This window comes from Fusarium musae, chromosome 1 (genome assembly GCF_019915245.1).
Source record: "Fusarium musae strain F31 chromosome 1, whole genome shotgun sequence".
NCBI classification, from domain to species: Eukaryota; Fungi; Ascomycota; class Sordariomycetes; order Hypocreales; family Nectriaceae; genus Fusarium; species Fusarium musae.
In genome coordinates this window covers 4,633,776-4,651,051 of record NC_058387.1, presented here as the reverse complement: position 1 = coordinate 4,651,051, position 17,276 = coordinate 4,633,776, and the positions used below count along the sequence as shown (strand labels likewise).

The 17,276-nt window shown below is 47.3% G+C and overlaps 2 protein-coding genes across 2 annotated transcripts; one reads left to right on the top strand and one right to left on the bottom strand.

Moving 5' to 3' along the window:
- Positions 1–566: 566 nt before the first annotated feature.
- J7337_001391 (uncharacterized protein) lies at positions 567–1,784 on the bottom strand (the record flags this gene model as incomplete). Its single annotated transcript, XM_044819132.1, has 5 exons — positions 567–686; positions 788–930; positions 994–1,088; positions 1,142–1,250; positions 1,388–1,784. 5 exons carry the CDS (start codon positions 1,782–1,784, stop codon positions 567–569), a joined length of 864 nt encoding a protein of 287 aa, XP_044686834.1.
- Positions 1,785–6,464: 4,680 nt separating this feature from the next.
- CLAH10 (Aldehyde dehydrogenase) lies at positions 6,465–8,153 on the top strand (the record flags this gene model as incomplete). The annotated part of the gene is made up of 4 exons (XM_044819131.1): positions 6,465–6,529; positions 6,586–6,985; positions 7,039–7,920; positions 8,049–8,153. 4 exons carry the CDS (start codon positions 6,465–6,467, stop codon positions 8,151–8,153), a joined length of 1,452 nt encoding a protein of 483 aa, XP_044686833.1.
- Between the last annotated feature and the right edge of the window lie 9,123 nt (positions 8,154–17,276).

Sequence of the window (17,276 nt, the reverse complement as noted above, 5' to 3'; positions counted from 1 at the left end):
CTCAGCGACGAGCGCGTACGTAGGGGTGGCTATGATTCGGCAAATATAGCATTTCTATACGTGCGCATGTTCGATTTCGAGACGGTGGAGGATCAAGGACAGTGACAATACGATGCTGATGAAAAGTGAAGAGCCGGTCATCGAGGGAGGAGTTAAACTGTAACGTCATGGGGTATTCCTCGAAAGGAGATGGAGGAGGTTCACGTTAGCGTCTTAGCAACAAGCTAGAGCAGCCAATCATGGCTTAGTCTACAGGTACAAGCTCAGACTGCGCCGAGTCTTGACCATCAGAGCTCCACTATCCAACCAAAAACGATAGCCCAGCACGACAATCAATGATTTAAGACAAATGTGTCTAAAGTTGCAGGACAATAAGAGACAGCGGATTATGTACGGAGTGCTCGGTTTGAAAGATCATGAACATGCTTAGAATATCTTTCCGACATGAAAAGACACCTTATTTTCTTTTTTTTTTAAGTCTATCTTTGCGACAGGATACCAGAACAGTAAGGGTCCTTAATAGCATAAACGCTCGCAATTCGAGGCAGAGATTTATCACTCTAAGATCAATCATCTGTCAGGTCAACAGCCTCTTTCCCATCTTTTAGTCTCACAAACTTCCATGGTCGAGGCGTAAAGGGGTTTTCTGATGCCTCCCGTTTGATCTGAGAAACCTCATCCTTGGCCTGAATTAGTTAGTAAAGTAAACTCGAGGAGGTCACACCAGGTGGCCTGCTAGCCAGGACTTAGATGTGCGCCATTGCGGAAGTTCGAATAGTTGCCTTACCTGAAGGTCATGTAGTCTTTTCAGAGCAAGACGGCGAATGTCACTCTCGGAGAGGTGAGAAAGGGGATCATCATCAAATCCAGTTGTAGCTGAGAGCTCAGGCGACGGAGTGCGTGGGATAATCATCTCATGTTGGAGCGCTTCTGCATTGAAAGTTAGACAATGGTGTCAAAGAAGAAGATATATTCATCGGTGCAAGAGCATACGGTAGGATCGGTAACGAAAGAAGATTTCTCCCAGTAGGCGCATGTCATCGATCTTTGATCTAACCGGACACGGTTTCCGGTCTGTCTCAGCCAGCCTTGTCACCTTAATTAGCTCTTTATTCCAGTAAGTAAGTATCCAATAACTTACAGTGTCGCATGGCTTATTGCTCTGCCTTTCAGTGCCTTCTCAGCCAACTCCACATCTCGCCCTCCGTGCCAAGTGAGAGGTTTCCGGAAACTCGGCCCTTCGAACCACCCTGTGATAAGACGCAGGCGGATTGTTCCCAGGGTTTCCGCTTGTTTTATATCATTGTTGAGGCGATCAGTACTGATGTGATCGGCTGATGCGTTGTTAGCGGAGATGGAATGATACCTACATAGAAAGCAGGCTTACAAGTTTTGGTAATAGGAGCAAAGACAAATTTTCTGGTAACCACTCTCTCATTCTCTGCTAAGAACTCAGCGCCTGAGATCACAATGGTAGATGACATGCCAGGAGAAAAAGGTGACCCTATGCAACGAGATTCCATCCATTGGCCGTCAATGAAGACCTCGGCGATGAACCTGTCGTGCGAATGAGGGAGTCGGTACTTCCCAGAGACCGTGACTTCGACGGCAAACTCAGCACCTGACTTGGATTCGATATAGCAGTTTCTCGTCGGGATCTTGCTGCCTTCCTTGTCAAGGTTGATCACGGGTTCTTGATCATCAAGGGCGTCATATTCTGTCGCAAGCTCCCCGGCTACTCGAACACGTGCAGTGACAAGGGGAATCTCGTCTAATACTGCCATGTTGAATTGGAACGAACAAAGATAAGAAGCCGAAATATTGCACGTGTAAGCCTTGGTGTGCTGAGCCGCAGAGAAGAAGGATGTGGGCATTAGGCGATCAGGCTGAGTATAGGAAGGAAAGGCTCCCTGCCTGGTATGACGAGGAGGAGCCAGCGCCTAGGTCAGGCTGCGCTGTGAATCAGTGCCAGCCTACAAAGATAAATTGAGTGTTGGCACCCGACTGCAGCTGCCCGTAGCCGCAGGCAATCAAATAGGTGCCTCACTCCCATGAAAAAAAAAAGCGTTCCAAAAAGTCTTTCCATAACCGAAATAGACTTTAGAAGAAAGGAGTAACCGGCCACACCACTTGGTGATCGATCTGAACGGGTATTTTCCATCAAAGCCGGGGCCATGACGCCCAAGGAGAAATAAAGCATAGGCTATAAACCAGAGAAAGCGAGATACAGGAGCTTTTATTCTCTCACGTATTTTGCTCGTTTTGTTTGATTGAGGGTATTTCGATAGGCAATGGTTTCTGATATTAGTATTAGGAAACCTAACTTATCTAGCATAGTGCTGCTAGCTAGCTAGGTACCTCAAGCACAGCAGCTCGTGAACGGAGCTTAGGTTGGTCAGACGGTTTCTCACATCATAAGATCCAGCGCATCGGGAACAGCTTGTTTTAAAGCACTCATGTTGTAAATTCTAAGGAAAGAGAGTAGCAAGGAGATCTCTATTTTGAGTAATGAGGGCTATGATGCAGGAAATGAAGCAAGTCATGCACTGATTGCCAACAAGGGAGTATAACCATTGTCATGATTCTCGAAACCAAGCGCATTCGGAAGAAAGAAAGAGTACGTAGACCCGGGCTGTTGGGGACAGCAACAGAGCTTAATGCCTTGATTCATATCTGGAGGATCTGGGGCATGCGGGGCTGCAACTCCCGAACACTACCGGCAACCGGCCGACTCATCAACCGCCCCAGCAACATCAGCCCATAGATTCAATGTATGAGATGTTGAGAGAATACTACCTTAGTCTAGTCTAAATCCCACTCCCATTGGGCCGGGCGATAGGAGATACCTGTCAAACCAAGCCCACGGCATGATAGCCTATCGTTCCTCCACATTCACCTGCCGTTATGATTCCATGGTAAGCACAAGTCTGGGGTCAGATCTACCTGCAGCCTTCTAGCTTGACACATCTAATCCCACCCCAGGAAAATAACGGAGCCGCCGCCGACCCAACAAGTCCCTGAAGTCGGGGATGAGGAGAAGACTGCGACCTGCGGTCCCGTTCGTGGGGTAGTCGTACGTACGGTATGTACGGAGAAGACAAGTGATCTAGCGGGGTAAAAAGCAAGCATGAAGTCGCGGATCCGTCAATGCCGCAGTTTTGAAGATAGCGGGTGGGCTTCATCGAGGTATGTATGCCTATGTTGGGGTCTCCAATGTCGTCCTGTCATCCCCAATCTCAGTAATTGCGGCTCTCATTTGTGGGGAGCATATGATCTATCATGTCGCGTGCAGCCGGACTGCCGTTGGACCAATTTTGCGGAGGCGATGAGCAGGGCTGAAAGTTTATGTAAGTTTGCGGCTCTCGAGAAAAGCTATCATGTTGGAGGAATGTTGTCACCTTAGAGGTGGCTAGCCTCTCAAAAAAGCGAGATAAACACTGCTGAAGCGCGAGGCTACTGATCCAGAAGTGCTGGTGTGTGGGTGCCTGGGAAAGTCGCCATGAGGCAAACGATGAAGAACGAGGCGCATCTTTCCCATGTGGCCATGTTCAAAGTTGGCCGTAAATGGCAAAAGTTCAGAGCGCTTAGAATTTGAGCCTGGGGAGAGGTTGAATCGGAGGCGGGGTGGGTGTGTGGGGCCGTCCCCGCCTTTGCCGGCGAGACGGAGACGCAGCGGAGCCGCAATTCATCATGACCACCAGCAAACCTGCGGGTCCGCGAGCCAAAGAGAACTGCACGAGGCTTTCCAACGTCTCGTCGGCCTTAGGGAACGTCACGGGGTGGTACGGAGTACATGGGGGGGAAAGCTAGACAGAATTGGGAATGTGTACTCGGGGCTAGGATGAACGGCTGCCCCAGGAATTGGAGAGCCATTCATGACCTTGTCAAAACACAAAAGAACAAGGGCAGCTCTTTGTTAGTGCGGGGTCGTTTAATGCTCGCTGGCCTTTAAGCCGAGCATTTTGAAGGACCCTCCTTCGGTCTCCCAGCAACGAGCAGCGAAAGTCCATAGTTTAGAAAGATTCAACGTATTCTGTGTATTCTGTGGAGTTTGAGGAGGCTCGCACAAGATACACCGAAGGGGTAGGTGAGGTCACAGATGGAGGGGTTTTGTTCAGGGAGGGTAACCACATTGAATGGCACTGTAGATGTGAAGATCTGAGCACGGCCCTCCAGCAAATGACCAGGTAGTGCTAGTGTCAGTGCTGGTAACACAGCCATCGAGGAAAACGAAGATTGGACATCAGTACGGAGTAGACCCCGTGGATACTGTATCCAGATCCCGCAACATCAATGTGGGGGTGTGGCCTCTAGAGTATGTAATCGACATTAGGGTAGCCATCGTTATTAATGAACTGACCAGGAGGTTAAACATGATTATGCCAGCACAGGTACGATATGTTTAAAAAAAAACAGTTTCTAGCGTCTCACACGATGTTGCCGCTTGGGCTGTGGAGGGAACAGCTTTCTCGTGAACCCTTAATGAGCATCAATTATAGAAGAACGCGTAGAAAGCAAGTGCGTTTTTGATACTCGATGCAAGTGGCGTCCATATTGAAGAACAGTCGAATGATCTTCCTAGGAACTACGGTAACGAGTTTATCATGTAACAGCGCTTGGCCAACCAAGCTGAATCAACCGAGCTGTGATGAGGGATAATTGATACCCTGTACAACTCCGCGGCCTTGGATGGATCGAAAGAATGTGCAGAAAACGTACGTCCATTGGCAAGCGCTAATACATAGAAAGATTACCGTAAGTTCGAAACAGGTGTATCACTGAATGGACGCAATCTGATGCTGGGGTTGACAAGGATACGAAGTGCGGTTCGATGTAAATTCCCGTTGAGTTTGCAATAAAGCTTATCTTGATTACCATGTACTCTGTCCAGTAAGATGAATTATGGGTTGTTTTAGCAACAGTCTTTTCACCACGTACGGCATTATTAACAAATCACACCGAATGGTTAGTGAGTTGTCGCCCAACGATGAAACTGTCTACTGTCCAAGCTATTTAAGATTGATGTGCGGATCAAGTCTGAGGTCCCCAGTGAGAGACCCTGTCGTATTGCGGCGCATTATGTACCACCTCTCAACTGTAAGTGCGTGTACTTGTACCTGGTGTCGGCTCCGGGGGTTGTGCATGCATTATTGATAACCCAGATTGATTTGTCAGTGCTCTCAACGGTTTCAAGTGACGCCCAGTTCAGGGCCATGAAGTTTTATACAGTGATTTTGAGGCTATTCAAGTCGTCTTGCTCTGCCTCGTATCAACACTGTGGCATGCTTTTAAATATCACTAGGTATCTGCTATACCGAGCTTTGACAATTCTGTTCACTTTGAATTTCGTGTTCTTAAGCTTGTCCTCTTTGGCGCAGATCCCCTCCTCCAAGGCCCATAAAGGCCCCTGCAACCCCACCATTGGCCACTCAGACCACTGGTGGCTCGGATGTGGGGAGAGAGCTTGGAGCATGTGGCGGCATGTTTGGACCTTGTTTCTGCCGGCTGTTGTGATTTGCAGAAACCGTCAGATCCATCCACTTTGGCGGGGAGTCCAGAGAGCTGTGGAAGCGAAAGGGTTACAGGCCATGACAGAACCAGTAGCAAGATCCGATGGAGCAGTTGGCAGTCTATCAAGGGACAGTTCATCGGTCCAGTGATCAAAGGCGCTGGGCACGTTGAAGTACTGTAGTACAAACATACTGTAGCATTTACCGACATTGTAACTGCTTCTTTCTGGGTAGTACTGTTTAAACATCCCTGTTCTGCCCCGCGGTTCAGTCAAATCGTTGCCTGGCATGAATGTGATGTGGTCTGGGGTTGCGTTGCTTGCAACCGGCTTAGAGGAGAGCTCTGTTCTGCCCTTGAACCGCTCCGAAACCACTTCGTAGCAAGTCCTGTCCTTCGGCGTTTGCTGTAATGTGATTGGGCTAGTGCTGCAGTCGATGTTAACAGGACAACTTACGTGACGTTTCGACTACTAACCATGCTAACCATCTCTTGTCCACCACCGCCACGACAATGCTCCGCAAAGCTATGGGGTGTGCCCGTCCGTCCGCCGGGGGTCTCAGTGCGAGCGGTAGCCAGTGCAATCCATAGCATTTCCATTTTCAGATAGCAAGAAACCAGTACGTACCAGGGCATCCATGTTCATCCAGGTGTAAGAGGCGAGGCTGTTGCGGGGAAAGTTGGCGTCACTTGAACTTCACCCCTCCTCCACTCCACCGAGGTTCACGGCACATCGCACCCAGTTGGACGCCCCCCTTAGTCCCCTGCTTCCATTCTTCCACAGAAAAACCCCGCGTCATTCTCAAGAATAAATACTCCCTTCCCGTCGTCAATATTTGCGGTCTCTTTTCCCAGATCATCTCATCATCTCCTCTTCACTCTTCTCTTCTATCAACATCCTCATTTGATACCCAGTACCCTCCCTCTCCTCTACAACATCTCATATATCATACACAATGGCTCCCCTCACTGTTGAGCTGTCCACACCTGTTACTGGTAGCTACCAGCAGCCCATCGGCCTGTAAGTGATCATGGCATCGAACCCTGTTCACTCGCTCAAAAACTAATACGATTTAGCTTCATCGACGGCAAGTGGACCGAGGGTGTCGACAAGCAGAAGTTCGAGGTCATCAACCCCTCCACCGAGGAGGTCATCACCTCCGTCTGCGAAGGTACTGAGAAGGATATCGACTTGGCTGTTACTGCTGCTCGCAAGGCTTTCGAAGGCGAATGGAAGAACACCTCACCTCAGGCTCGAGGCAACTACCTTCTCAAGCTTGCCGACCTTGCTGAGAAGAACCTCGATCTTCTTGCTGCTGTTGAGTCTCTCGACAACGGAAAGTCTATCACCAACGCCCGTGGTGATGTCGGCGCCGTTGTTGGCTGCCTGCGATACTATGGTGGTTGGGCCGACAAGATCGAGGGAAAGACCATTGATGTTGCCCCTGATATGTTCCACTACACCCGATCTGAGCCTGTAAGTTACCCCTGATTCGAATTGCATTGTTCTGTGTCACTAACACATATCAGATTGGTGTCTGCGGTCAGATCATCCCCTGGAACTTCCCTCTCCTCATGCTGGCATGGAAGATTGGCCCTGCCCTGGCCACTGGTAACACTGTTGTCATGAAGACTGCTGAGCAGACTCCTCTCTCTGCCCTGGTTTTCACTCAGTTCATCGAGCAGGCTGGTTTCCCTGCTGGTGTTTTCAACCTTGTTTCTGGCTTCGGCAAGACTGCCGGTGCTGCTCTCTCTGCCCACATGGACGTTGACAAGATCGCTTTCACTGGTTCCACCGTCATTGGCCGACAGATCATGAAGTCTGCTGCTTCCTCTAACCTCAAGAAGGTCACCCTTGAGCTTGGTGGCAAGTCTCCCAACATCGTCTTTGACGATGCTGATATTGAGGAGGCTATCAACTGGGTCAACTTCGGTATCTACTACAACCATGGCCAGTGCTGCTGTGCTGGTACCCGTATCTTTGTCCAGGAAGGCATCTACGACAAGTTCCTCGCTGCCTTCAAGAAGCGAGCTGAGGAGAACAAGGTTGGAGATCCCTTCAACGAGGAGACCTTCCAGGGCCCCCAGGTCTCTCAGCTTCAGTACGACCGCATTATGGGTTACATTAAGGCTGGTAAGGACGAGGGTGCTACCGTCGAGACCGGTGGTGAGCGCCTCGGCAACAAGGGTTACTTCATCAAGCCCACTATCTTCTCCAACGTTCGTCCCGATATGAAGATCATGCAGGAGGAGATCTTTGGCCCTGTCTGCGCCATTTCCAAGTTCAAGGATGAGAAGGAGGTCATCGATCTTGCCCACGATACCGCCTACGGTCTCGCTGCCGCCGTCCACACCAAGAACCTTAACACAGCTCTCCGAGTTTCCAACGCATTGAAGGCCGGCACTGTCTGGGTGAGTTATATCCTGCTAATCCTCTATTTCCTCCCGCTAATCCTCCCCCAGGTCAATTGTTACAACCTTTTGCATCATCAGGCTAGTACTCTATTCCTCCTCGTTATCCATTTGCTAACTTTGTATAGCTTCCTTTTGGCGGATATAAAGAGTCAGGTATTGGTCGAGAGCTTGGTGAAGCTGCTCTGGCAAATTATACACAAAACAAATCCGTTGCAATTAAGCTGTACTAAACGAGAAGGAATCTATGGTTGATTGGCGTTAAATCATTATATCTTCCCTATTTTATCCAGTTATTTCCATGGGAATGCCTGTCCCGTGAGTGTCACCTATGAATAATAAATATTAAATCACTCTTGTCAGTTTTTGCACTTTAGTTCTTAATCTCGTTCGAATCAAGCTACACCATCAATTGCCATTTGGCGGCTACAAGGAGTCTGGAATCGGCCGGGAATTGGGCGAGGCTGCGTTGGCGAACTACACACAGAACAAGTCTGTTGCCATTAAGCTGTACTAAGCAAAGCGGAATGGGCATTTGCAGAGGATATAAGGGCGGCGTTGTAACTGCGTGATCAATTTGTACATGATTCCATATTTAGTTTTACGGCTTTGACGAAGAAATGCCAAAAATTAACAAATCGTTCTCATCACATGGTGTGCGAAGCTGGTGTTTTAAGCTGGTGTTTTGAGTTGTGCATATACCCAAACATATCCCACAGAGCATTCCTTCCTTGGGCTTTAAAATGGAATAAAAGGAAACATGATTCCGGAAAAGAAGTAGCAGCTTTAGTTGAATACTCCAACTTCATCCTCCTGTTCTGTCCAGGGGGCTGGGGATAGTTACCAGCATTTTTCTACAATCTTTAGGTACATTGGTCAAAGAGTTATGAAGGCTTATGAACATGCTACTCATGACTTTTGGGACACCACCCTTGGACCCAGGCTGAAATTATCGCATTGATTCGTTGGGTTGCGCATGGGTTGTGAATGTTGGTTGGCTATAGTTATCCCGAAGCTGTCGTCGGGACAATACCCACCGAGGTTGGAGTCATAACTACAGTATCTAGAGAGCAATGGGCATTAATCTTCACGAAATCGCAACATGATCTTGCATTTTGAAGACGAAAAGTTAGATTTCTGCTTGAAGGTGACTGAGTAACGGCCACCGAACTTCCTTGGATAACTCTCGTGAATGTCATGGGTCAAACTGTGGAGCTAATACTGCATTAAGGAGGCAATTTCTGTTAAAAGGAGAAAAACAACATCTGCTGCCACTTCTTGGTCAAGCAGTCTTTGATATCTGGTTTCAAAACAAACTTAGAAAAATGTATCCTAAACTTATCCTAAACTTATGCCACATTACCTAAGTCTTTTCATCCTTTAGGATCGATGTCGTGAGTTTCCTTTCCTCCCCTAGACAGTCGCCCCTTTTAGTTTGTGCCCATGTAATGAGCAGTAACGTCTTTTATGAACATCGAGTTCATCACCTGCCTCACCCGTCCGATTTTATCACCATTACATTTTCACCATTACCACCCCTCATAAGCAGGGCCGTTGGCTCCCCATTCACCACCAGTATCACCATTGTCAGCTTGCCAAATGCTTCCACCCATTGTCACCGCCATTGCCATCATTGGACTGGCCATGCTGGTGTTCTTGTCCGTAGAGTGCCTGGTTCCGGAATGCGTTGATCGAAGGAGCCTGGTGACGTCGGGTAAGGTCCATTATATTCTGTTGCTCGGTGGATAGTGTCTTGTGACGATGCGGTTGTAATTTGTGGCTACCGGTACTGGCAACGCGTTGCGCTTCTTGTCAGGCTTCTGCTCGTGGACTTGGCAGAACGCGGTGGCATGAGGACCCTAGCAAGTCTGGCAAATCTGTGGATTTATACAGTCTTGTTCAAAGTGGTCGAGCTCGCCGCATCTAGTGGAACGCGGTGCAAGTCAGGCAAGGTTTTTTTCTTCCGTCACCCCGAGGGTAATATGAGTGACCGACTAGTGAAAGAATGGTCTTTTTTCGTACTAATTGACCGTTAGTTTTGCAGTGAATAGGGCGTCAGAGAGACCCTTACCTGATTAATCACATTGTCCGCGGGTGTGTCCATACTCCAAACAATCGGTGCATTCCATTGGCGTTGTGGGCAGTCTCGTCTCATGTGACCCCTTCCACCACAGTCTCTGCAAGTAATGCAAGCTTGCAGTAGTCCTGATAAGTGTGACTCCCTTCAAGTTTTAGTCGTGCATTGCATTGGAACCCAGCATGCCGTTGTAGACCACACTTCCAACGTAAAAATTGGCTATCATCCTTGGGGCAATCAAAGGTGAAGTGTTCGTCGCCACATTGCGCACATAGAAGTTCGCGTGGGAAATTCGTTTGCACTATGACCTTGACGATGACAGGTTTGGCAACTTCGAAACCGACAGTTGTCCGATGTATGGCCAGGAGAAGGGGCCGCATCTCGTACAGATGCGTTAGCGGAGTCGAGGGCGCCTGGAACTGGAAACAACACCCGCTGGGAGAATATTTAGATATTCTCGACTGCGCTTCAAGTGTCGGCTACCATGCGCGTGAATGTTGGGTGTAGGTTTTGGTGGTCGGTGATCATAACTCTGCTGATGGAAAGCTGACGATGGATACCTCCAATGCAAAAGATTAATGCAAGAGATAGAGAGAGAAGAAGGGAAATGCGATAAAGGAAGCGAATTATCACAATAGGTGCAATAGCACATGCCTAAGGCGGTAAAATAGATGGTGACATAAGGTATATTCTACCCCGTACCAAAGGGGTACATAAGTTGGCCAACAGTGCTCAACAGTCCTTGACAATAATTGACAATAATTTACCTAGGGATAAAACAGACTAATATCTTGAGATACTGACTTTCTTCTTTCCACATCTCTATTTACCTAGGTGCCTACCTACCTAGGCACCTTATTTATCACTGGAGATATCATTGCTGCTGGTGAACTCATCGGCGCATCTCTGCACCGCTCGCATCTCATTCTAGTCTTCCCAGCTGTGTTCTTCCCTTTCACTCTTCCCTTGCTCTTTACATCACAGTCACCCTCCTTCGCCTTTAGCTTTCAAAATTGTCACATATTCATGGCCTATGAAGGAAACAACCGCAAACGCCTAGCAGCACCACTTGATCAATCCACCTCGATCCGGTAACGAATCTATCAACAACATGGAGACCAATAAGGAGGAGAATACGGTGCTTCTTGGTGGCATAGAGTTTCCCCTATGCAACCAAGAAGACGATTGCCTCGCCTCCGTAGACGGCTGCACCTACACCAAGCTTGTCACGTTCGACAATCGGGTCTACCAAGAGGCCTGCAGACGATGGGAAATCATCAAACACCCTCTTACCGACTTGAGGATTAGGCCACTTTGGCATCGAATACGCTAAGGGCTATCGGTATTCTACACAGTTTACTCCCCGCTAGCACAAAAATGAGAGCATCGAGCAGGACAGTGACCACGTCAGATTTGACTGGGACCGAGACTTTTTTTATATCGAATAAGATGACAGAATTGAATGGTGCGATCTTGAGTCACTAGCAATCGCAATACAGCATCGTTCAGCAAACATCGGAGGCGGCAAGGATGCATTTACAGGCAACATCTCAGATCATGTAAGGGATCTTATCCGCAAATAGAAGAGCGGATATGACCGCGTTGCCAAGAGGCCCAGCGATCAACTTCTGGAAAATCCCTTATCAATTTCAGTCTACGGTCACTGTGAGTTCCTTGTTCGGGCTGCCCTGAGACTCGATCGACGTGTCTGTCAAAGCATACCTCCCTGGCATCCGGAGAAGCGAGAAGTCGACGTCTTGTCTCAGGCTTCGAATGATAATATTCCGTAGACTATAAAGACAGTTTAGGGGGGAATGCTATTCCAGAGCTTCGAACAGTTCCTGATTCTCTTATCAAGTGGATTGAGCCGGAGCATTTGGAGGCTGCTGAGCAGGAGTACAATAAGCAGGGGAACCGTGAGCAGGATCACTTGGCCCCGATGGACCAATAGCCAGACGATCCTATGCAGTCAATTATTCATGCTAATATGCATGGCTATCACATTGTGTACGAACGTAAAGATGGCAGAAAAGGGAAGGAAGCCCAGGTAGGTAGTCATAGATCAATTTTCGGACTTCTCTAAGGTAGTTGTTAATCTTGCCCTCTGAACCTCTGCTCTGCCAAAACCTCTCCTCCTTTACTCTTTCCCTCCTCAAACCTGTCTTTCTTGTTTATTATCCAAGTCATCAGATCCCCGCCCTCTCTGCTTCCTTATTTTTCCGCTATCGGAACCGACAACGCACAACTATTGCAGATCTCTTAAATCGGACCAGAGCAGGCGAAGGCAAGAGTAACGACCTTTATCCTAAGTAATAAAAAGATTCAGGTAATTTATCCTAAAGTTAGATATTTATTTACCAAGTTCATTTCAGCATCTTCTAGAGTCTTCTATTTTCTTATTCCTTCAGGTAGGGCTTAACTTTGACCTTTCAAAAACGATTATCAAAAACGATCACTACTCTCTACCATAGCAGGGTTCGCATTATGACTAACCATTGCCGAATACACCCAGAATTTAAACCGGCCTAGAATTATAATAATTCTGCTGCTAATTAATGTGTCCGCCCATAGCTCTGATGACAAGTGTATATACGGCCAGTAATTAGATAGTTTACTAAATTTTATAAAATCTATCCTAAGTTCTCCTAAGTTCTCCTAAGTTCTCCTAATGTGTCCTAAAGTATCCTAAATTAGTATCTAATATTATACTAAACTCTCCTAAGTCTTTCTAAAAGTACTTATAACTTAGGATCAAGCTCTTTATGTTAGAAGAACCTGCAGGTGAACAGTTGTAAGCTTTGACAATAAGGCCAGATTTGGCACCACAGGTTTTATCACTTGCAAATTGCTGCATACTATCCACAACGTATAGTTTCTGTGAAATGGCTTATTCCAGTAGTGGTTTCCCGTTTCCACCCAATATGTTTGCTAGCCACTGTGAGTCTTTGTTCTATCGACTGCGGGAATGCACCGCGAGGTAAGCCCAAGAAAGCTACTGTCTCGACGTTGACGGCACCAACTTCCACTGTGCGATGTGCTCGAAAGAATCCTGGTTCTCAAGTGAGGGGACACATTTGCTTCATTTGTGAGAGTTGAAGCAGTACATCGTAGGTGATAGATTTCATCGCAATCTGTACATTGTCATGGTGTAGATTTTCCAATTAGGTCGATGTATTGTTGGCCTCGATACGAGCATCGAATTATTCCTCCTTCCATGAGACAGAACGCAAAGTATCGCAAGTGTGGCAGTCCCTTCTTGATGCTAGTAGAAATTCGATTGATTGAAACTTCCTGTAAAAAAAATGATAAGTGAGTAAAACTACCAGACAAGGAGGATGGGCACTATAACTTACAAAGACATACACACCATCCTTTTCGAACTCAGGTGTCGGATACGGATTATATAATCCAGCGGACACCAATTGTTGGAGAAATGCGAACCCATTACCGGCAAGCGATCTGATTTCATGTTCAGGCGTCCATGTATTTACATGAAAACCTTTGGTTCGTTGTCTAATATAAAGACCCAGAATGTTTGTGTGATGCCGAAGTGCTTCGCCATAGAGCGTGAGATGGTAGAGAGTGTCTACGTCAAGATAACGTACTCCGTCGCTTTCAAGTCCGCTCAAAAGGACTCCAATAAGGAATTTCATGTCGACACCCGGATCTCCCTGTGGCGTTACCAACCGAATGTCTTGAAGTCGGGAGGGACGATATCTCCCCAAGCGTCTAATCGACTGGGCCAGCTCGTAAAGTTCGAAAGGCGACTCAATACCTTCCGATTGGCGAGATTTAAGACTGATGCTTGGAAGCGGTAGCTTTGTTACAGCTTCTGCGATCTTGCGCATACAACGATGGTCGAAGAGTTCGTGTCGCCGAGTTTGGAAGGTTCGCACATCTGGGACAGCCGAATCGCTGGCAACGATTTGAAGGTGGCTTAAATTATCAGTTGATTACTTTCATATTCTACTGATATGATATGAGCTTTACTGAATAACCTGGTCAGCCGCAAATTCACCTTGCAAGTTCCACATCATGGTAACTGGCAATCCTTTGCAAGTTGCCCTGCCTGATTGCATTTGAAGCATTCCTGGTCATTCACGCCTGCGAATTCGTTTGCGTTTGCTCGTTCAAGGTTGGGTTGTGTATTGCATTGGAACCCCGCCTGCCCTTGTCCTCCACACTTGAAACACTACCATTTGTTGTCATTCTTAGTATAGGTAAAGTGTAAGTTGGTGCATTGTGCGCATAAGGTCAGATGGGCACTCGCTTGCACTATGACCTTGATGATGGCAGTTTGAACAACTCCGCAGCGGACAGTTGTCGGACATACGGCCTATCCGTTGACAAACCGGGATGGCGCAGCTGAGACTAGGGTCATCGGCCCATTCTTTGTTGCTGTCCAATGCCTTGTGATCAAGGCTATTGCATTTAGGGCAACACGGTTGGCGGATGATAAGGCCATTGGTTTTGTGCCACTTGTATATGCGATATAGTTCATGCGCTCGCTTCTCACTCTTGTCTTTGATCTCCCATCCCACAACAGTTCCGATGGTTAAGAGGCGGACCGTGTGAACACGTGCGTGAGAGAGCGCAGGGGCTGTCCGATAGCTCTCTGCTGTAACCCGATGTTGGAAACAAGGGCGCAGTCGATGAAGACAACATCTGCCTCGTCGCCTTGCGCAGCATCAAGAGCAGATGTCTTGATCTGATGTCGTTCCTCTGCTGTAATGATCCCATTGAGAACGAGGCCATTCAGTTCCTGGTCCAATAACTTGACTTGAGCCATGTCGAAAGCGTACACGGCAATCTGAATAGGGTTATTGGAATTCTTTCCAAGCCCGGTAAGTTTTGCCTTAACGAGTTTCGCAAGTTGGCGGATGAGGTATTGGCGATGAAGATCATGAGATCCAGACGTTGTATTGGAAGCTCTGGAGCCGGGCAACTCGACCAATCTGTTGCTCTTGTGCTTGGGAAGTTCGGGGTGAATCTCGCGCTTGACGTGATTGCAGGGGCAAGAAAATGTAAGATATATCTTTCTTGTATCATGAAATATAAAGACTTAGGTAAATTTAGGATACTTTAGGGTACTTTAGGGTACTTAAGTATAATTTAGGGAAATTTTAGTATAATTTAGGCGAGCTTTAGATACATAATTTTATGAGGCTTATAGCCCGCCATGGTATAGAAACCTGGGACATATCATTGCGCGACCGACCACTCTTATAGTTTTGAGGACTCTACTGGCTTATGTAACACATTCAACGTCCTTCACACTATGGCATTCCTTGATCCATTGAACTCGGGCAAATAAAAACCTGTATGTTCGTTAAATGTATGTTTACTGGGCTTTTGTTGTTGAGTTTTAGTAACTTGGATGATTGAATAATGTTTGGGCGTTTGCCAAACACCAAATGCTTCAACACTGTCCAGTTTGGACACTGAATAAAGCGACTGCTGGCTTAGTAGGCTTGCCTATATCTATACATATATGGATGTTTGCAGTTATTTTCTTTTTGCATTGCTACCTAATATACATAGAACTCATCTATCTACTAAGGCAGCAATGACAAACTAATGATGCTTATGGAGGTAATCATCTCAGAGAGACTATTGCATCTCTCGTTTAGAAAGACACAATCCTATCAAACCTCCGTTTCTGAGATACCTATCACAAATAAATGGGAAACCGGCGATATTTGTACGACTACTTCTGAGATGATCATGGGTCGACCTGAAATGAATTCGTACCATGCCAGCACAAACGATTAAGTTCACCAGAAACACTCCAAGAATCCATTTCCCAGAGGGTTTGATGTAGCCGCCGGAAGTGACTTGATGGGTGTGCCTGTATTGGTAACTGATTCTAGTTTTACTAGCAGACGAGAAGCGATAGCTGGCTCAAGATTGGCCTGCAGATGTGGACCGAGTGTCGGAATGTAAGTGATTGAAGAACCTCAAGTGTTTGATGGATTGGGATATGTTGACTGGGAGTCTTGGGGGAGGGACTCGTCATCAGAGCTACTCACAATTTTGTTGATCGGCGTCCCAGAGATCTTGTCCTTGATTTCTTCTTGACTGACTCCTGCGTGACGCCGTCTAATGTGTTGCTTAAACGATCGAGGATCAGAAATCTAAAGCCATTTTTGCAGACCCAGCATGGATCTACAGTTGTTTGATACTTGGATCGATGGGATCTGTATGAAGACTTGCGACCAACCTGCTTTGCACAACGCGGTAAAACGCCTTGGGTGCCTTCGTAATGGCCGAAGTTGATCTTAGAGAAGTAGTCGACGAAAGCGCCGGGCTGAGCATGAATGATGTCCTCGGAGTCCGCCAGAGACACCGTGTCACGGTAGACTTGTCATTGACTTTTGCCTGTTCTTCCGCTAACCGTTTCTTGTGGCCTTTTTCAATCCCGGGAGATTTCCTCTTGGTTTCCTTTTGAGTTTGGTAAATGTTGGTAGGCATGTGAAGTATGTCGACAGTAGCGAGCTGGATTGAATTGTAGGCCCTTTTCTTCCCATGTTATCCATCACGCTACAAACGTACTTTTCTGTGGCTCCGTCAAGTATGGACTGATAAGTGGCCCAGGATTTCACGGGCTCGTTCCAAAGCTGCCTTTGAATCGCAGCCGGTTTACTGCTAGCCTCGAAGGCCGCACCTCGACGAATATCATGCACAGGAAGTAAGCGGCTCAACTATACCTAAAAGGTTTTGAGCTTCAGTCAAACAAGCACCGGCAGCTTGGCTGGCATGAGGCCCATTGAGACCCCCGGTATGAGACTCGGAAGCGTCTTATGCAATTTCACAACGGCAGCTGGGTTATTCGAGAAGTTGAGTACCGACCGCGAGTTGGAAACAGCGATAGGACAATTGAGCTCTCCATTTACACTGGGAACACCTGCTTCGGTTCGCGTTCTATTCCCTTTGATACTGAATGAAAATAGAATTGAGAGATACCTTGCATCCAATGTGGGCTCTAAGTTTACATGAGCTTGTCAACTACTAAATTCAGAGTCGCTGAATCTACCCAGCCAGGATCTAGAACATATATGTTTCTCTGCACCCTGGTGAGCATATTCCAGCCCCGCCATGGCCTACAGCTCATACCTGAAAGTGCAGGGTCCTAAACGAGGTCGACAGGCCATACAAGCTTAGATAACTCATTCAACGTCCCTTCCATGGCTCAAGGAAAACCCAACTATAAATACCTTGCTATGCTCACTCATACAGTTCGGTCATCAATGCTCTGATTTATTTATTTTCTCTCCTCATC